We start from the raw sequence: 21,392 nt of genomic DNA, 5'->3' as shown, positions 1-21,392 counted from the left end.
TTAAGTCACTTAAACTCTGTAGCCACAGTTTTCACATGAGAGAGAGTTATACTCAGGAAATATTTCAATTATTTTAGATGACTAAAACAGCTGGTGTGGCAAGTCCTTACCCTTCCACTGGTAAAAAAATTAGTTAGAAGAGTTACACAGGATATTTAAAAGGATTTTATGTAGGGTCCTAGAAAAGTTGTTCCATCAAGAAATGATTCAAGAACATAAATATAAACAAGGCACCTAAGTGGCTGACTTCAAGAATAATCTCACTGATTACAATACAAATATGCATAGACTTAACCTGGGTAGATGCATAAATAAATTGATACACAAAGACCTTTGAGTGCCTATTGCTCTGCACAAAGGCTTGTGGCAATTTTAGTTTTTCTATTCCTGTTCTAAGAATTTACATAAGTTGCTGATGTAAGAATTTCTGCATCACTTTACAGATATGGATTAATACACAAGAGCACTCAAGTGCTATCCAGGCTCACTTTTCTTTCAATTACTGAAAAAAACCCCGTTTTGTTCTAAAAATAAGGATCCAAGTTAGCTGTTGTGAAAACTTCCCTTAACAATGAAACTTACACTGCTCCAGCAATCTGTCCATTCTCTACCACATCTTTATCTTCTTGACAGAGGGGCTTGTATTCCATATAGTTTCTTTCTTCCAAATTTCTCAGAACCAAATTATAAAGAATGTGCTCATTGGGTTTTTGCAATAGGTGCTCAAACATTCGTAAAGTCATTATGCTGATCTGCAACATAAAAAGTTGACTTCAATAAACTGATGCACTGCTGCCCTATGTTTTTGATCTTATATCTGGTTTGTACATCCTAGAACATTGCAATTACTTATTGACATTACAGAAGGAAGCAAAAATCATACAGAAAATCAGGCAATTGTGACCCTGACTGTGGTATAAACATGGATGAAGAGTTCACACACATCTGAAAATCAATATGGGAATGTATTTTTTTTCTGTAAAACAAAAACTGTTCTGAAATCTGTCAAAATAACATATACATAATACAAAGAACATACAGAGAACTCACAATTTAGCTTTCCATACTACAGTCAAATCCATGCTTGAAGATGGTTATCATTGTGTAAATGAGACACAGAAGTTAGTAACAGGACTTAAAGTTAGTAACAAATACCCAGAATAAAACAAAGTAATACTGGGATATTGTGACTAGAACTATAGGCTATGATTTTTACATGGAGATGTAGGCTTTTAAAAGCAGACTGACTTTAAGCAATACAGAGATAATTTTAAAAGACAGCTTTAGAGTGCTTAGCTTTGCCAAGATCAACTAATTTATACAGATAACTCATTCTGACAGGGTGAGCAGGAAGGCATACTGAAAAATTGATATGGGAAGGCATAGGTCTGTATTTCAGGCAAGCTTGGTTTTTATTTGAAAAAACAGAGTGGAGGTTGTTTCATGGAGAAAATGAAACAAGTAGCTCCTGAGGAGGGATTTTACTGAAGTAAATTATTTTAACAATGTTTATAGCGTGTAAAGAGTTTGAAGTTATTATATCATTTAATTGGTATTGTGTATATTCTCTGATCACACTTCATCTAAAACCCAAATCTATATTTTATATGATAACAACACAGAATTGACACACCATGGAAAATAACAGTGACACAACATTTAACAAAGCACAAGTTAAAATGCAATTACAGACGGTGAGTTTGCCCTGTCTTACAGGTGAGCAAATCTAACTAGATATGCACAGTGGGCAAGTAAATTTAGAAAAGAATCTTTAGTAAAGGTTACAATACACTAGGTGGAGAAAACAGCTTGACTTTCATTTTCTAAAGGGAATTTGTGAGGCTGGCAGTCAGAACTCTTTTTCTTGGGAAAAAAAGTTAGTTGACACCAATATGAAAAGTCCTCACAATGGTGTCTTTACAGACTCTCCACAAGCCAGGACTGGCCAGCAGACATTACTGTGTATCACTTCTCACCTCGTCAGAAATATGATCACAGTGCTCGATTAACCTGTGTCTTAATGGATGCCTGTTGATGTCTGCCAAGGTTTCCGGGTCTCTGTGTTCTCCAAGTATAAAATACACAAGTTCCTGCAGCAGGACATCTGAAGTGACCTGACGAACAATGCGGTGCAACAGTGCAGTTGATGTGAGGATTCCGATCTCTGAACTGAACAAAGTATTTCATATCAGACACGTAATGGATTTCAGCTGAAAAAAATCAGCTTGATTCAGATTCTGTTCTGTGTCTCGTAGGATGCTACTCACGTTTGCATCAGCTGAGGTTCCATAACATCAATGAAAAATCGTTCCCGCACAGCTTTTGCCATAGCAACAGCAGTCATCTGAAACAGAAGTACAAAATGGTGTGTCTCAAACTCAAAAGCTAAGAAACAACTGGAACTACTTATTTGCTGAATATATTTGTATCATTTGAACATAGTTCAAACCTTTTGTGCTTCTTTGATGAGCTGATCACAGTAGTCAAACCAAGAAAGAAATGAAATCAACGCTCTTTTCCCTGGAAAAGCAGATGCATCTTCTTTGTGGCTATAGGAATCCAAACTAGAGAACACAGAGAAAAATAATTATTTAGTCTACAAGTAAGTGAAGAATCTTGGACTTCATTCTTATTGAACCTAACAGAATAATCAGTGACCAACTTGTAGTGAAGGGAACATTAAAAAGGCTTTTCTGCCAATCTGTACTAATCTGGCAGTGCCATCATTACACAGGTGTTCAGAGACATCCTGAAGGATGCACAGTATGTACAGTAGAAGAACTCTGGTTAAGTATTTCTGCAGTCAGAAGAGAAAACTGATCACCAAGTCTGGTCTCCCAGGAAACACAGACCACAGAAACTGAATCAATTACTCCTGTAGTCACAGAACCATAAAATGTTCTTCTCTACTCAGTAAGCAACCTCAGTAAGCAACCTCAAGTCCAGCAAAACCACGCAGTGTATACCTGAAACTAGATTGTATCTTTCAAAAAAAAGCATGTTATTTCAATTTAAGTGCTCTAAGAATAACATATACACCATTTTATTTGGTAAAGCACTCCAATAGTTATTTATCCCACAATTCAAAGTTGTGGTTTTTCCCCTTCTAATTTCAAACTCCAACCACCATAAATTTTGGTAGACATTTTGCAAATACCTACTATTTGTCTCAGTACTAACAGGTCATGAGTAATTCATATTAAGGTGAATGGGGAAGAGAAATGTTTGGGGAATCTAACATGCAAGCAGTTAGGATGACAGGCATGTATCTTCTGCTTCATGCTGATGAATCATGCAATATCTCTTTCCTTCTTCTTTTTCGCTGCAAAAACTTTGCAACAGCAGGCTGTTATCAAATGCACTCTTCCTGCCCCCCGCAGCAGCTGACAGTGCCTGCTGTGTACAGTGAAAAGTTTGTGTTTCCTAAATCCTGGACATCTGCACGAAAACATAATCCATACCTGATACTCCAGTGACACCACTACAAACTGCTAACATAACTCGGTGGAAAACTTTGCCCCCTGAGGAATGTCTGCAGAGGATCAGCAGGCAAACCTGGCCCCATGTCAGAAATCAGGTGTACACTGGACAACCAAGTGTACTACTGTGCTGCAGCTGTGGGTCAGCTCTGCCCTTGAGGCTTTAGCATGGGGGGGGGTGGTGGATATTTTATATACCTTATCTACCTATAAAATTAGTTTCAGGGAGGGATGTAAAGTCACTTTGGGTATTAAATACAAAAATAAAATTCTTACCCCCAGTTAATTGCCTCCACTGTTTCAATGTCTAAGGGATCCAGTGACTGAGGCAGGGCTTTGTAGAGGGTGGCCAGCCTGTCTGTCAACAATTCACATAAACAAGTGCTTTGGGTCAGGCACTTGGCAGCTGCTGGTTCTGGCAAACTCACCAAAAGCATGAGGCCTTCACAGGCCTTCACTGCTATCCGGCCGTCCTGGCAGAAGGGCATGGAAGAATTAATCAGAGGGTGAATGAAGCTCACTTGAAATCAAGAAGCAAACATCTCCCAAATAAAACCTCTCCATTTTCCCACAGTGAGTGAATGCATTTATTTTTATTGACTTTTCAGTCATTAAGGAATTAGGATGTAAAGAATCTCACCTGATTCTCTGTCAAATACTAAGAATGCAACTGCAACCTTCAGGCTGACAGAACTAGTGCTGTAGGTCACCCTGAGATCAAGATATTATATCCTGTAAACTAATCATGTAACAATGACGAAGTGCAGTGGTAGAGTCAGTTTTCTGCTCCCAATACTGCTGTACCAATTACAGGCTTACCCAACCCTCTACATTTTCTGAAAGGGTCTGCATTTGAGGATGGAGCTGGGTAAGACATACAGCAGGTTTTTCTAAAGAAACAAACTTCTAGAGATAGCCCAGTGCCCTCACAAAGAGAATGTGTTTGGTTAAGTCAGAACAATTAAAAGCAGGTTTAAAAATATTCTCTCGTGATATATTTAACCTTCTGATTATCCTATGTAGCTTGTCTGTGAAACATACAGCATCCTATATATATTTCTTTAAACACCCCACTTACATTACCAGCAAATCTAGTCTTAATTTTCTAAAATAATATTTTTAATCTGAATTGACCAAAAAAATTGTCAATTTACAAAAGCTGCCTGCAAAACAACCCTCATTTTAGCTTTTATAGCTAAAATACATTGTGTATATTTGTGTATTCACTCTCTCTCTCCATTTCACACAGCATCCAACTATTTCATTTTATTACATTAAACAGAAAAAAACCCCAAAACCAAAAAAACAACTCACGGGACTTTTAGTGAGGTTTAGTAGAGAATTCACTAAATTATAGTCTTGATTTGGACAAACAGTGGAGGACTCGGGTGATGATGTGACATTTAGTTCATCCAGACTGAAGGAGAGATCATCCGCCTGTTGTGGGAGCTCATCTTCCCCCTCCATGTGCTCCACTCCGGCTGCACTGGGCATTTCTTCAGGTTGTCCCGTGTCTGTTGTCACAGAGTCTTGGTCTTTTATCATGTCTTCTGTGATTACACTTGCTGATTCTTTGGAAGCCATTGCTTTTAACTTACTCTGCAAAGCATTTTTTGGAATTACACAGTTGAAATCACTGTTCATCCTGAAGCAGAAATTTACTAAAAGCAATTTTTTTTACATCAGCATTTGAAGTAGGCAAGGCTGGATACAGTAACCACGCAGAAGGTTACTGGGCTGTGGGAGCGTGCATGTTTTTTAAACCTAGGCCATTTTTAAATCTGCTGAAAGTTCTCTTAAGCCCTGCACCATTTTGCTTCAAGGCTGAATATGTCATTTACAAAGAGATGGCAACTTGTTCTGTTCACTACTGTAGGCACATACTCACTTGATTGCCCACAATTTCATAGAAGTTTTTCATTTACTTTATTGGTGCACCTTTAGACCTTAGCACATACCATAAAACATCCCTTTCTAGGCCAAGGCCTCAAATTCATCCAACATCTGAAACACTGTTTCCAGTTGGAGTCACACAAGTAAAATAATTCTAAGTTTCTTGAGATTTTATCTTCCACAGGAAAGAGGAAAAACCACCTTTTATGACAGCAGGGTACTCTCAAATTGTGTTTTCTCATGAAGAAAAAAGCTGAGTAGATTGAAGGGACAGAAGATACTAGAAGTTAGCATTGGGCACTGGATACTGTAACAGGTCACAGGGAACCTTCTCGCAAGCTCCACAGCATCTCTACTTAGCCTGAAAAAAAGCAACTCATCTGTCTTCCCATAAATCTGTCTCCAGCACATAAAAAGATATTTAAATTTGTGCTTTGTGATATCAAGAAGAAACTCAGAGCAAGGCAAAAAATCAGTGTTCTTCTGGCATATGTGCAGGTGAATAGTACTTTATTGGAATCATAAATTAGACTGCAGCACAAGGCATTTTTTTCCAAGCAAGTATAACAGTGAAGTTATTAATCCAAATGCTTCCCTTCTCTATGATAACACCAAAATTATTACAAATATATCTCAAGCATTAATTATTTAAAAGACTAACCATTTGGGGTTAATGCATTTAGTACATACAAGCCAGCAGGGACTGACTACATGACAGTCTCAGGCAGCACACCAGAACTGCTGTGAACGTTTGCTTGATCGCTGTGCATTCATTGTGGGGAATTTGCACTGAGCTTTGTGATACACTCCTAGAACCAATTCCCTGGAGAGGCAAACAGTGGTAAAAGCAGCAAACTGCATGCTATAAAATAAGTACGATTTTTTACTACAGTAGAAAAATCAGTCCTTCAACATACGTATATTTTTTTTTCGACACTGTAAAAGCATAAGGTGGCAAAGCAGCAAAAATGTGACTGTCTGAACCTTGTTTATCTATCCCTAAAGTTGCCGGAGTCCTCCAGTATCATCTCATCTATTTTATCAACACACAGAAGTATCTGATCACAACAATGACCCTTGCACATAAAGCAGAACTAAAGGCTGGAACAGCCTTTTATTCCTGGATTACACACTGTTACCACTCAGGTAGCAGGCAGGGCTGTCAAAGGGAAAAGCTACTTTTCTCAAAAACTGGGTAATATTTTGTAAAATACTTATTTGATCTTATTACTTCATGTCTGGACTCTTCTGCCATTTGAAAAGCCATTGTTTATTTAGCTGAGGCATTGATGAGAAGACCTAACATATATAAATGTATGAATGCCCCTAGATATGTGTCCATAGCTCATTCCTCTTATATTGGCAGGCAACACAAAGCAGTTTGTACATTGAACTACACACAGACAGAATTTTTGTGTGTATTTAAGCTTCCTATTGCCTAATCATGCAATTCTGCAGCTCAGCTGCTCACCTGCCTCCTGTAAAGGTGCAAAACAGGATCCTGAATGACCTAATAGAAAAGGTTACATAAAACACATATTCAATGCTTTCTATACAAAGTACTCATGAATTCAGCATCAACAGAGAGTTGACAATATAAAAATATACTTTTATATTTCCGCGATATGTAACTGTCAGAGTTTCAAAATCTGTGGTGGATGATGCCATGTCTAAGTTCAGACAGATTTAAAAATAATTCTGTGAAAAAATCGACTGATATCACAGCTGATGAGAATCTCTCATGAAAAATGTAAAGCTGATAATTTGTAGTATTGAAAATAGAAGTGAATAGAGAAACTACTGTTCATTTTATAAAACGAAGGTACAACTTTCTAGCAGACACTATATTAGAACTTTTTTAAGGTCTCAAGAGCAGAAGTTGAAACACAGAGAATCAAGTGTCTCTTTGTATGGAACAATCAGTTACAAGGAGTATTTCGCCTAAGATGGGATGAGATGGGGCAAGTTTAGCATAAAATATGACCGAGGTAGAGCTAATAAGCCAAACACTACAATGCATATTCTTTACCTCTACAGAAGAGCTAGGAAAACTCAGTCTAAAGAAAAGAGCACAATAATACCAAAATAAAATTAGTATAGGGTTTTTAAAGCTTTAAGTAAGCAGAATGAAGTTCTTCCAGTTCTTATTTCCACAAGAGACATAACTTGCCCAAGAGACAGTCATGCCATGTAGCTTTACTGGTTAAGCAATACAGGTGAAAGATTTTACTAAAATATAACCAGCATTCTATCAACACTCTATTTGATATGGAATCATACAAAGGAAATCCTGAGTTTGTACATACTCAGTTCTTTTATGCCCATAAAATCCTGAAGACACTGGTCAGGAACAGTCAAAGAAGGAAGCAAAATTAACAGATATGCACAGGATGATTTGGTGAGATCCATCTGCATTTCAGTTTATAAGTGTTGGAGATTTGAGAAAGAAATGCCACAAAAAATTGTGTAAATTTACCCTTTCATGCACTTGAAGTCAGAAACAGTGACCAAGTCACAACAACAGCACCTCTAAGAGGCCTACATGTGAACAACAAGAATATTCTTTCCTATTAAAGGACAATTCTGCACCACATGTACCTTATGGGGAAACAACCATCCCAAGTTGTGAAGACAAATGCCTTAGGCTACAACATTTACAATAATGCTGTGAAGGAAACAGGAGCTACAAGAAATGTTCATCAGCTTGCCTGAACTCCACAGCCAGCATTGTTTGCAACTACAGATCCCTTTTAAATTTGGAATCATCTGGATTTCCATGTCTGTTTTTTAATATTGGAATCCTGCTATTTTGGGGAAGAACACCAGCAATGTCTCAAGAAATTCTGAATAGATTTACTTACCTCAAGGAAGAAGTTGACCAGGTATGGATCTTGTTTCAGCTTTGCACATACTATACAGAGAAACTGAATTTCTTCATTTTCTGTTGGTGTTGCCAGAACTTCACCACACAACCGGATTAATTTCTGTCACATAAAGCAAACAATGAAGACAGAGAGTAAGTTATAGGTTTTCCTAGGAATAGTGGACTGAATTATTTTTCTATACACGTACTACAATTATGTATGATTATTGGCTTGAACATTTGCTCTAGATTTAGATTGCCATAAACAAGTTTTCTTCATTATTTATGACTTACATTGCAGTGGCAGTTCATGGCTCTAATCATCAATACATTAAAAGCAATACTGCACTTGAGCAGTTTCTTTAATTCACTTGACAATGGAAGAATTAAAGATACCATTAGGTACAGCAGAATAAAAGAAACTTGTCATGCAAAAATATAGTTTACTTCAGATCTGAACAGTACCTGCACTGGTCTGTGCACATTTATGTGGGGGAGAAGAGGTTGCCGTATTCTTCCAAGAAGCTTTGTGTAAAAAGCCAGAACTTGCTGTTTCATTCCTGGAGGACACTGAAACAAAACCAGATGAACAATAACAAAAATATAACAAATGTGGAGAAAAACAGAGATGCAAATTTTTCACTCAGAATGGCTAATTAAACAGCAGTAATATACCCAAAAGTATTTTAAAAATCATCATCTGTTAACACATTACTTTTATTGGTAATAACAGAGATCAACAAAAAATGTTGCATCTCATTGCTGTTTTCCTTTTCAAATTATTCATACTTTCAGTTAATTGCTCTAGGGTAGACTTCTACCAATCTTTCCAGAAAACATTCCAGATCATTACAGTAATAAGGGGAAATTAACTTGGAATTATTTTGCTACAGGTCAGCTCTCTTTTAGGGTACTGTACCACAAAATCCAGCCACTCACTGAGTCAGTACATACAAATAAAGAATTATAAACTATAAACATTTTAATATCTACAAAAGGTTTTTTTAAAATCACAAGCAATTAACCTTAGACAGCTAAAGCATTTATAAATGCACAGATGTTCCAGGACAAGAGAAAGCTGTTGTTTTTCCTGAGCAGAATATAAATCATAAGCAAATAAAATAAATCACAAATATCTGTGGAACAGGCAGACCCTTGCTCTACTGAACCCCATGCACCTCATCACATGAAAGTACTTTCCTACCTCCATGAGATCTGATGGCTTGTGGTCCTTTATGTACCTTTGTTTCTTGCTAAATCCCCCAAAACCCATGTGTTCTACCATGTTAATATATGCTGTTACTCCATAAGTTAATTTTAACCCACATAATTTCCCTCCTCTGGTTCACTGCACAGCTGAATGGAGCAGGGGTAGCAACAGCTAGGAATGACAACTGCCCAACCTGACTCTCCTCTCAAAGAAACTACTCCTAGATTTTTAATCCATGTTGAATAGAATGGCAAAATATCTACCATCAGGGTACATCTACAGTATTGTAGTAAGTCTAACTGACTGATGCAAAAGGAAATTATTCTTTTTGCACTAGATCTTTGCAACATCTTGCAAGCACTGAACTGTGTGTTTACTTCAGATATATCAACTCACAAGTGGCAAAGTGTAAAGACAGGCTTTACAAGAATTGCTTGTACAGGAGTATTTGCATGAGTACAAAATGACTTCTCTCAACTCTTAGAAACACTCCACTAATTACCTGCTTCACATATGTCACCATTTCATCTTGGTTTCTTGACAAAGTTTATAGTTTTCTGAATGAGCTGTATTTCTGAGCAAGTATTTTCAATACAGCAGGTATCTTAGCCTGATTGTAGGATAGGTGGTATAGTAACAAGAATTGCAGATCTCTGGTCCTTTCAGAACATGGAACATCCCAGGCTCAGACTGCTCATACCCTACGTTGTCTATTTATAAAAAAAAATCAAGTGGATTAAAAACTCATGACAATGTGTAAAAGACTGAGAATGAAACCCTGGAGAGCTCCATTTGTCCTTGGTATAAGATACACCACGCTTCCCTAACTGCATCTGCATTGTGATACAGAAAGTTCTAGCACAAGGACTGCCAAGCTAATTCACCCCATGACCCATCCAACCCCACACACTTTAGCTCAGAAGTCTGTCAAGAAACACAGAAACAAGAATGCACCAAGATCATGAAGGGAACTTCATGTGTGCCACACGTGTGCCAGGGACTACATTCATACCAAAGACTCAGATGTGAAAACTGCCTGGAGATCAGATTAAACTAATGCTTTCTGACATGGAAGTCTTTCTGAGCAATAACGCACCACACTCAGAAAAATTTATCAAAAATTTGTATCTAATACAGCACTTTTCACCCAAGAATCTCCCAACAAAGGACAGAGAGGGTAACATTGTCTTGTAGAAGCCAGAAAAACTCTAGACTGAACAAAAATGTTTCCCTTAGTTTCACAGTCCATATTATCAGAGTGGCGAGTAACAAATCTCAGGGTTCTGTCTTAGCACCTCTCTGGTTTTCTCACTTTGATCACACTTGTAAAAGACTGTTATTTGGAATATGTTGGAACCATAAGCAAACAGCTTTTTGCTGGAGTTCAGTGTCCCACACTACCACCTACTGTAGAACTTTTCTATTAATAATAGTTCCTATTACAATTAGGAGTTCACACAAAAGATAATCTGCTCTGCTGAGAAGTACATACGTCAGCTTTTCCTAGAGTGTAGAGTGTCTCCAAAATCTTGTGATGTAGCAAATATTCCATACATGGTCCTGTTTCACCTGATTCCCTCTCATTTTCTTCTTGAACTAGAATATCCAACATCTGTTCCAGGTGAGAAGGAATGTTGGTATCAGTCACAGGAGCTTTGTCATCTGAACAGAAGAGATGGGCAATTAAGAATTATTAAAATATTGTCCTCACTTTTCTTAAGTTCAGTTCCAAATTTAAGATTTAAAAACATGACCACTCATTTCAAGAATCTTATATACAGTAAGTTTTTACCATGTCCTAAATCAAATTTTCAGAACCATATCTGGTAATGTAAACTGGATTATGCATTGGGCAGATATTTAACCTTGCAATGGGGAAAAGAGGAAATGCCAAAATTCAAAACATGGTCAAAAAGGGAGAATTCTACAGCCAGAAACCAAGTTTTTGGAGGGAAAGGTTCAACTCTCAATCTGCTGGTTAGTATCCACTCTGTCTTAATAACTTCCTCTTTAACTCTCCATGTAGTGTTCTCAAAGCTCTACATGGCCTTTAACATCAGCTTAATTTGCACCTGATCAGTTCTTTTACAAATTTGAAAACTAAATGTTTTTTTTTCTAATGATAACAACAAAGAAAACCCAAACTCCATGCTGTTTATTCTTCACAAGTTTTTAAATTTCTCTTTTATGCTTTCTGCATTGAGATAGAATTATGTCAAACTTTATGAAGGAAAGGGTACGACTGATTTCATTATACTAAAATCATGAAACTGCAGTGGATTTATGCCACTGGCAGTGGGAGTTGGTATTAACACGTTGTAGAGCATATCCACAACATGAAGATTTTCCTCTTTTATTTTTTTCAGCAAAATTCTACTTGAACAGCTATCCCACTAGCTAGGGAAATGGTTACTACTTCTTATGCAATAACCTAAAAATAACTGCCACTTGCATGCACATGGCAATGAGAGCACACAGGAAAACTGCCATGTCAAAGTGATTTTGGTCTCTGCCACAACCTCCAGTAGCCTGGAGTGTTTTGCTTGAATTTCCTAGGCATAATTCTGCTCCTGCTGCAGAGGACAGAAATATATCCACTCAGTGGAAACTTGTTTTTCAAATGACTTGTGAAAGTCTGGGAGAGAGGTCAGCTTTTATTCTGCACCACGTCATTGCAGGTATCACTTTTCCCCCACCACCCTGTCCTTTCCACCTTAGGAAACATCACATAGTGTTCCAAAAGAAGGGTATTTAGAACCAAGGGTCAAGTTGTAGCTTGTACAAGTAAATGTTGATATAAACAAGATCATCAGTCCAGACACAAACACAGATTCAACAGCTCTTCCAGCAGAAATGCAGAACTAATACACTTGAGGAAAGCATGGCAACATTCATTTTAAAACACAGTAGTTTAATAACAAAATAAAAAATTTACAAGTTGCATAATTAGAAAAAAAAAAAAAAGAAAACCCATGAAAAAGTTTAAGAAAAAGCAACTACAGCCACATTTCATCAGAATATGCATTTTTTAGAAGAGCAAAATAACACATGGATAAGCTTTAACGAAATGTGTTCTAATCTGCTCACAAATTCACTTTTCAGAGCTATTTTATCAAAATACCTTTCACTGACACAAGACACTAAAGCAAAAAAAACTAATACGGAGCACATGGCATTCATATATGTCTGATAAAATCTATGACCACAAAATTACTTCTATTAAAATCTTGGTAAGAAAAAAAAATCCCTGATGCAAACCAATAAAAAGGTAAACAGCAGGGACTAAATTTCTGTAGCTGTCTGTTTAGATTAAACAAAATATGCAAAGACAGAAACTGGGTCAGCTGAAAAGGTACAGTTCTCTATGTGGTACTTAGGAACTCTCCTACAATCCTTTTTCATGCCTACTTTTTAAGGGGTGGAGGGACACAATACTTTTGATTACTAACTATTATTGTTGGCATTTTGATAAAAGACATGACTAATTTTAGTATTTCTTAATATTTTCTTTTTAAAAACACTGAAATTGATAATTTTAGTTTTCACAAAAGAGACAAACCCAAAGTGCTTTTTTCTTTTACCTGAGGTCTCTATGTAGTAATGGGTGATGGCTTTCCAGTGGTAAACAAAATCTTCTTGTAACGGAAGGGAAGGTGCGAGCTATGGGGAAAAAAAACAACAAACAAAACCATTTACAAATGAAATTAACGTGTTTCCTCAGAGATTAAACTGAATTTTATCTTATACTTGGAACTGAACTGCTGCAGACTAGTGCTACAATTAAGCCTCTGGTCTTTTACCTTTAACAAGGCCTACATACATTATTCATGGCTGAGCCCCAGCTGCCTGGCTTGTGAACATCAGTAATAATCTCTGTGATGTCTCTATGACCAGACAATCTATTTGAAGCAACAAAAGCAATTGCTCATACAGCAAAGCAACACTAGAAACCTATGTTTCTACTCTAGATCACAGTTTTGTCCTGTAGAAAAAATCATGTTCTTTTACATCTGCTCTTGATGCCATTTTCCTTTTTTGTACACCCTGTTCTCCTCTCCTCCTCTATTCCCTTAAAAATACCAATGAGTTGCTTCATACAGTTTTTGCTGTGCATTTTTTCCTGTTAACTACAAGTTCTTTCAAAAGATCTTTGTTCAGTTTTTGGTGATGGTTTTTTGGGTTTGTGTTTTTTGTGTTTTGTTTTTTGCTTTGTTTTTTTTCCCCCCACAGCAGGCCCATCCCCAGAACTTGGCAGGTTGTCTGTTTTTTTTTTTAAACAAGCACATTTCTTATTTCATTTCTGAGAGAAAAGAAAGTTTCTTCTTTTCTGGAGGAATTTGGGATGGCTGGCTGGGTGTGACCAGTATCCAGGAATAACATGCTACAAGAATAAAACACAGCCTCCCACTTAGTCACCATCAGCTCCTTCCCAACTGAGCTGGAGACCTGGTGCCCTGTGGCCCATTACACCATAGGCAGCATGTGACGAAAGGAGGACCACAACCATTTCCCCTCTCCAAAGAAAGACTTGAGGCAAACACTCAAAAATTTGTGACCACAATATAAAATGTTCTGAGCTGGTAAAATCAGCAATTCTATAGGGAAAGCCCCCACCACTTTACAGAATCTCAGAAGGGCTGAGATTGGAAGGGGTCTCTGGAGATATCTCTTGAGTCCCCCTGCTCCAGCATGGTCACCTAGAGCCAACTGCCCAGGACTATGTCCAGATGGCTTTTGAATATATCAAAGAATGGAGATTCCACAACTTCTCCAGGAGTCTGTGCCAGGGTTCAGTCAACTTCACAGTGGGAAAGTTTTCTCCCTCAAAAAACTACAGATACCACACTTGAGACTAGTAACTCTGAATTCCTCTGGTGACTCCTTGTAGGGTCTAAAAAGTGCTGAGTTGTCTCTGTTCTTGGGCAAACATAAGCACAGGGCCCAGTCGTCTGTATAATCTTCACTAGGTAGTGCTGGTCTCTTTGTAAAAGCTCTGGACATTTTCCACGTCAGTCTTTTCTTTGCCTTGAATTTAATGACACTTAAATTTATCTTGGTAAAGCTGTAGAGCCCAGTATATGAACGGCATGCCATGTGAGATAAGTGGAATGCTAATTGTTAATGGCCCTTTGCACACAGGACTTTGACATGCAAGACTCTGCAAAAGAAGTGGTGCTTGGCAATTATCTCCACCCGCATCCTGGGTGGAAATGTGCCCTCAAAAATGGCAACTAGGAAATCAAACTGACAGTGCTTATCCTCTCCCTGACAGTGTGCACCCACTAAGTCTTCCACATTTCCATGGCTGGGCACTGGGACCAGCACTTTAGCACACCATCTACCACAGAAGAAATATCAGGGCAGCACACACTGGACAAAACTAGTTTATTTTACTGTGATGTTTATGAGGTTATCGAAATTCAGAAGAATAACTGAACAAACTGAAGACTGAGCATATGATTATTCTGTATCATACTTCATATGTCGCACTTGCTGCTGTCAATGTGTATTTCAAGCAATGTAATGATCATTTAGCATCCTTCTGTAAAAAAAATATACCAAAACCTCAACGCTGGCTGACAAATAGCAGAGACAATTTTTGAGGAATACAGGCCTTTCAGACCACTCTATTTCCAAAGTAACACATGATAGATAACGTTAAAGATTTATCCTTGGCTGATGTGATTTTCCTCTCCACTTCTAGCCTCATCTGCCTCAAGATGAATTAAGTGCTTCTGAGCAGTGCCAGGAAAAGGATTTCACTTCTCAGCACTGTCAATAATTTATCTACCACAGGAGAGAACAGGGGATACAGACACTCTCCCTCCCAACAAATGCCTCCAGGGATTCTTCTCAGAGGTGAAAAAGTAATTCAGGGACAGGTCCTGCCCTTTTAAATTAAAACACTCAGTGATTCCACAGTCTCCTCTGACTGAGGACTGCAAGCCAGACGTACCACATAGAGATACCATTAGCAGGTGTGTGCACCTGTACAATGTACAGGTATCCTATCGGGAACACATGATCAGCCTTGTCACCAACTGAGATGTAACTCCAGCAGAATTATTCTGAAATAAGTGTTTTACCAATTAAAAAAAAACCCAACAAACAAAGGACACACCCAAAACCAACCTCAAAAACCCCCACAGACACAAAATCAAGGTAAAGACCAAGACCAAGATACCACCTTACATGTAAACAAAGCCAAGCACTGGAAGGCATTAGAAAAACGTCAGCTCCTAAACACTTGGTTGACATGCTTTAACTCTACCAGGACAGGTAATTCTAGGATGAAGTTGTAGTTTCTATTTTAGGATGAATTATTAGCTAGCAGCTGAGATGAAATACATGTCACAGTCGCCAGCATGAATAACAATTCTATTGTATAAGTACTCAGACTTGTTTAGAGATTCTGAACCAAACCAAAATTCATTGTGAAGGCCATTAATTCCTGCTATTTGTCTAATTTAAAGGAATTACCATAAAAGCACAGTTATTTCTCACCATTTTATTAATCTTGATGTAATTAACTATGTTCTTACTAATTTCGAGCTATTGATTCCTACTCTCAAACTGAAGTTCTCTTCCTTTGGGGAAAAAACCCAACATCTTCAAGACTGCAGTGTAGGTGTTGGTATATCAAATAGCCAAAACTCAGTGAACACTACTAAAAACCAGCCCACTGGAGCAGATATTGATTAGCTCTTCCATCTGGTGCCCAACTCCAGCAGTTTGGCTTCCTAGGAGTGAGCTAGCTAAACTTAACACATGCTGCCTTATCATTCTGGTGACAATATGTAAACAAAGATCAAACCCCACTCCTTCCAGGAAAAGTGTTATTCTCAGGAGAACTAGAGATCTTTGACCACAACTACAGTCTGCTCATTACAAAACCTGTCCAAAATACAATTCCACATAGTTTTTAAAAGTATATAAAATTTGTGTTTAGGCAGGAAAAAAAGTAACATCAAGGGCAAAGACATTTAGAAATATTCAGTATTTAACAGAAATTCTTTTGTGCATGTATTTTTCATGTAAGCTTTTCAGAAGTGCAGTTCAATACTGAAAAGAACAGAAACATCAGAAGCTAGTGATATCTTCTGGACAAGCTCAGTATCAGTATCTTTTGGACAAAAACTAAAGAGAACACTGTATAAAAAAATAACAGGTACTTTCTGGTCAGATGTCACAGTAAAAAAGCAAGCAGAAACTGGGTCAAAGAGAAAGGAAGGGGAAGTGCACACACTGCCCTGAGTGAAACGAGGAAAACTACAGCAGTCACTTGATGTTTTTATTCAGTCTTACCACTGCACTAGTGTGAATGTCTGGGCTAACAGAAAATGTGTAAAAGAACTAATGCTTGAAGGTTTATTTGATCTTCAGCTGATGGATGCACAGAGTTTATAACGACCACTGCTTTCACATATAAAATTAAGGCTGCAGATGCTTGCAAGCCGTGCATTAAATTTTGTCATCATAATTTGTTAAAGCAGCACAACATTAAAACAATGAGTAATGTGAGGTCATTACATTAAATAAAGTGGGTTCAAGAAGAATAAATTCTGTTCTGATCAGTTACGCAGCTCATGATTTTGGAGCAATGCCTACACCAAGTGACTTGGTTTCTTTCAAACCTTAGTTCCACCTCAAAAATATGAAAAGAAGCTACTTAAAAGTATGTTAAGCTCCCACTGTAAGAGATATAGTGGAATAACAGGCTGGTAGAAAGGGGGTCTCAAGAATGTGCAGCAGACACCAAAATCTTAATTCACTCCCTGGTACCAACAGAGAGATGCAAATATATTTGTCTGACAGCAAATTGCAAAATTCAAAACAACCAAAATTATATTTTTCCTGCTCAAGGTACACAGCTCAAAAACCTCCCTTTGAGTTGACTATTAAGATGAAACATCTAAAAGCCAAAATCAAATACAAACAAAAGCCCTTTGAACAGTGACTGACCACTTTACAGACAAGATATTTTGTCCAGGGAAAGATGAGTGAAGAGCACAAGATAAGAGAAAAAGAAGTCTAACTCGCTGCTTTGTTACTGTACACTACATTCTGTTGTTACAGAGAATGTAGCGCTCATGGATAGCCCTTTGGGATAAAAGTGTATCAGAAATGCATAGCAAACGGAAAACATCTCGAGGACAAGCCATACATAAACTGTCATAGATTCAATAATATTAACCCCATGAAGCAGCAGCAGCATTTCTGTTTTGCCCTGAAGTAAGGTAACAGAACAAGGATTGCAGTCCTGTCCACCATTCTTACCAACTCACCCAACCCAATTTAAGGGTGCTCTGTCAGCACAGTAACACAGTAGTGCTTGCTCATCTGGATGCTGCAGAGAAATCCAGAAAGTGAAAAAATAGCTAAAATACTGGCAGGGTTGACATAAGAGGTGACAAAAACTAGAATTCAATTGTAATGAAAATCGTGAATATGATTTCAAACACTTGGGCAATTTAGGCAGAAAAAAAATGAAAGTTTTGGGTTATTCAATGTAGAATCATAGAATCATAGACTGGTTTGGGTTGGAAGGGACCTTAAAGACCATCTAGTTCAAATCCCTCTGCCATGGGCAGGGAACCTTCCACTACACCAGGTTGATTAAAGCCCCATCCAGACTGGCCTTGAACACCACCATAACCATTCCGGGAAAAAGTCCTGGTATGAAAAAGTCTTAATAAAAAGCAGCTGATCCCTTATGTTTGCCTCAGCACAGTCCTGTCACAAAGGCAGTCAACTGAAGAGTGATACATTCACAACAAATAAAAGGCAAATACTGCCATGTCTATCAGACTGTCAACCTTTGGAACTCCTTGTCAAGAGTTCAGAGGGATGGCATACTGAGGGTAAGATAGCAATGATTATCTAACAGCATAGTAATGTACTGTTTAAATGCATCTCTCTGAAGTCTGTAGGCCTCTGGGCCCTGAGGCAGGGCAGGAGCATTATGTAAGTGATGTGCAGGAGAAAGGACAGGGGAGAAGGGCTTCACCCACCATTTTGATTTAAAGTAGTCCCACCCATGAAATCTAAGCCCAGGCTCTTCAAGTGTATTTAAGTGTCCAACTCAGCTGAAAATTGTTCAGCTGCAACTGAATTCCTATGGGAGGCAGGCACCCAAAACCTTCGAGAACTGATATCTCAGTAACGAGTCCCATTGCTGATATTCAGGGTTCAGAAGTCCACTTGGGGCTGCACAAGCTACATTTGCTCCACAGCAATAACAGCAATTCTCTAGGTTCTGAAAACAGCAGGCAGCATCAAAGTGGACTTATCTAATATTTGGGATTCACCAGTTTTCATTTTCAGCATAGCAAAGCCAAGCAGCCCACATACTTTCATTACAGACAAATGAAACAACCACTTTAAGTCACATACAGCCCCCAAACTGGTGAAAAATAAGAATGTTTCTTACTGGATCTAGAAAGTTTTGAACTGGTGAGTTAAACTTCCTAGATCCAGTAAGAAACATTCTTAATATCCTCTTGCTTTTGTGAGCCCATGTCTCATTCCCAGTGTGTGGTGCTCAGTATTTGTCACAACTCTGTAAATGCAATTTAGTGCAGTATTTGTTATCAGGAGATCCATCACGTTGGTGGTAGCAGAATGAGGCAATTCCAAAAGCGACACCAGAGTCGAGCAAGGACAAATAGCATGTTGTTCGACTGCACTCACTTGCAAAATGATGGTATCAATCTGTTTCTGTATTTTGTTTTCCTTTTTTTATCAAAAGATTGCCTAGTCCCTACCATTTCTACTTTTCTCCTTTTCCATTTAGCTCATTCGTTTTTCCTATTTTTCTTCTTATGGATCTCAAATAAACGCGGTTCTTTTTGTTAATTTTTGCACACATCAATAATGTAAACATTCCTCTAGGAATAACTTCCATTAAATCTCTTGAATTGGTAGGCCTGAAACAGTAACTTCTCCTCCACTCCTGCATCCCTCAGTCATCCTGTTTCACTCAAAATGTGGCACAGCTCACCATAACAAGCTTTCTTTAGTCAGGCAGGCACTAATTTCTGTTTCCCCTCCAAAGAAAGCACTGTCTATTGAAGGCATTCTCATGTGGTCAGAGTGTTTTCAAATAAGATATTTTGTCATTATTTAAAACGTTTCTTTCCAAATGCCACTTTACCACTAAAAGAGCAAACTGCAATTAATTAATATATGCCTAACTTTTAAAACTGAATACTCCAACAGAACCACAGGCACACATAAAGCCAAGGATGTGCTCCAGTACAGTATCAAAGTATACATTCATGCACAAAGCATACATTAATGCACAAAGGCTGCCCCTCACACGAGGCAGCATTTGGCATGCAGGTTCTTCTTACAATCATTACGATTTAGCCTGCAAGCTCTTTTTGCAACCATTTCAACAATTTTCCTCCAACACTTTCCACCTTCACTTCCAGCAGTATTTCACCGCCAGCTTTCAGCATCTCTTCACATTCAAGTCTCGCAGGTGTGTTGGCTTACTGGGAGAGGTGCTGAAAAGCAGGGAATCACCATCAGGACCCCGCCTCAGCAAAAAGCAAACAAAAATAAGCCGTGTGGACAGGCAGAGCCGAACGCGGCCTGCAGCAATGGCAGCTCCGACACAGGCCCCGCTTCCACTGCCCAGCACACGCACAGCCCCGGGTGCCCCGACCAGCGGGACAATGAACCAGGTGACGTTTTTCACCTCACTGGGAAAGTGACACCGTCCCGCAGAAGCACCGGAGACGGCGGCTATTGTCCGCTGGCCGCTACAATATGAAAATCCTGAGGAGCTTCCTGATTCACCTCCTTTATTGTTTGTCTCGCCGAAAGGCACGGGCCGAGTGAGGGCCGGGCCTGGGCTGCCCTCGGGCCCGGCAGTGACAGCGGAAGCGGAGCCAGGGCCGCCCGGGCAGCGGCCGCTCCGTCCTCCCCCGGCACCCCCGGCTCTGCACGGCCGCGCTGGGGCGATTCGCTCGCTCCCCGCGGAGCCTCCCCCTCGGCCTCCACCTCCCCGGCCCGCGGCAGGGCCGAGCCGGGTCCGGACCCGCGCCCCGTGGTGTCCCGGCCGGCGGCAGCCCCGGGGGGCGGCGGGGAAGGGGCTCCGGGCCCGTCCGAGCCCCTGCCCCGCGCTCGGCGCTAGGCCCTGCTCGCAGCCCCGGCGCGGCGTGGCCGGGCCCGCCGGCGGCCTTACCGCCTCCACGGCGTGCTGCAGGATGGAGGTGAACTTGGAGAACATCCTGTCCCGCGACTGCAGCAGCCGCTGCCGGGAGGACCGGGAGAGCTCCTCGATGCGCCGCCGCCGCCGCTCCAGGGTGAGGGCTGCATGCGGGGGCCTGGCCGCGGGGATCGGGCGGGCGGGCGCCGGCGCTACCTCTCGCTCCCCGGCGGACACCGTGGCACTGACACCGCCGGGCGCGGCGGCGGCGGCTGCCGAGGCTCCGGGTGCCCTGCAGGGGCCGCCACCCCCCGCACGCCGCCCGGCCCTGCCCGCCCCGCTCCGCTCCGCCCGGAGCGCCGCGTTCCGCCTGGGCCGCCTGTCCCGGGCTGGGAGCGGGCACTGAGCCCCGGGAGCCCCGGGCCAGCCCCCGCCCCTGCGGGCAATTCCCGGGCAGGGAGGTGAATCACAGAATCGATTAGATTGGAAAAGACCTCTGAGATCATCGAGTCCAGCCTATGACCGAACACCACCAGGTCAACCAGACCATGGCACCACGTGCCATGTCCAGTCTTTCCTTGAAACCTCCAGGGAAGGTGACTCCACTGCTTCCCTGGGCAGCCCATTCCAATATCTAATACTCCTTTCTGTGAAGAAGTTCTTCCTAATGTCCAACCTAAATCTCCCCTGACACAGCTTAAGACTATATTCCTTTGTCCTGTTGCTGGTTGCTTGGGAGGAGAGACTGATACCCAACCCACCACAACCTCCTTTCAGGTAGTTGTAGAAAGT

General features: G+C 40.1%; 1 protein-coding gene and 1 long non-coding RNA gene across 3 annotated transcripts in view; both read right to left on the bottom strand.

Annotated features, from left to right (window-relative positions):
* The window catches only part of FAM160B1 (family with sequence similarity 160 member B1), a 34,016-nt gene extending 13,129 nt beyond the window's left edge, over nt 1–20,887 (bottom strand). The window contains exons 1-12 of one of the 2 annotated variants that reach the window (XM_027647927.1): nt 20,637–20,887; nt 13,027–13,105; nt 10,938–11,107; nt 8,701–8,805; nt 8,234–8,356; nt 6,844–6,882; nt 4,794–5,078; nt 3,756–3,952; nt 2,450–2,564; nt 2,268–2,344; nt 1,977–2,169; nt 583–752 (exon numbers count right to left, since the gene is read on the bottom strand). In XM_027647927.1, the coding sequence (XP_027503728.1) occupies nt 583–752; nt 1,977–2,169; nt 2,268–2,344; nt 2,450–2,564; nt 3,756–3,952; nt 4,794–5,078; nt 6,844–6,882; nt 8,234–8,356; nt 8,701–8,805; nt 10,938–11,107; nt 13,027–13,105; nt 20,637–20,681 (1,598 nt within the window). In that variant the 5' untranslated portion in view covers nt 20,682–20,887. The remainder of the gene's footprint in view (nt 1–582; nt 753–1,976; nt 2,170–2,267; nt 2,345–2,449; nt 2,565–3,755; nt 3,953–4,793; nt 5,079–6,843; nt 6,883–8,233; nt 8,357–8,700; nt 8,806–10,937; nt 11,108–13,026; nt 13,106–20,636) is intronic. The other variant, XM_027647928.1, reaches the window with a different exon arrangement.
* On the bottom strand, nt 13,949–19,858 carry LOC113949399. The gene is made up of 3 exons (XR_003528442.1): nt 17,731–19,858; nt 16,048–16,054; nt 13,949–13,959 (listed from the first exon to the last, which is right to left on the bottom strand). It is a non-coding gene; the product is annotated as an uncharacterized LOC113949399 (long non-coding RNA).
* Nucleotides 20,888–21,392: the final 505 nt, after the last annotated feature.

This window comes from Corapipo altera, unplaced genomic scaffold (assembly GCF_003945725.1).
Source record: "Corapipo altera isolate COAL_440 unplaced genomic scaffold, ASM394572v1 56, whole genome shotgun sequence".
NCBI lineage: Eukaryota > Metazoa > Chordata > Aves > Passeriformes > Pipridae > Corapipo > Corapipo altera.
The sequence above is the reverse complement of the archived record's forward strand: the minus strand, read 5'-3'. Positions and strand labels throughout refer to the sequence as shown.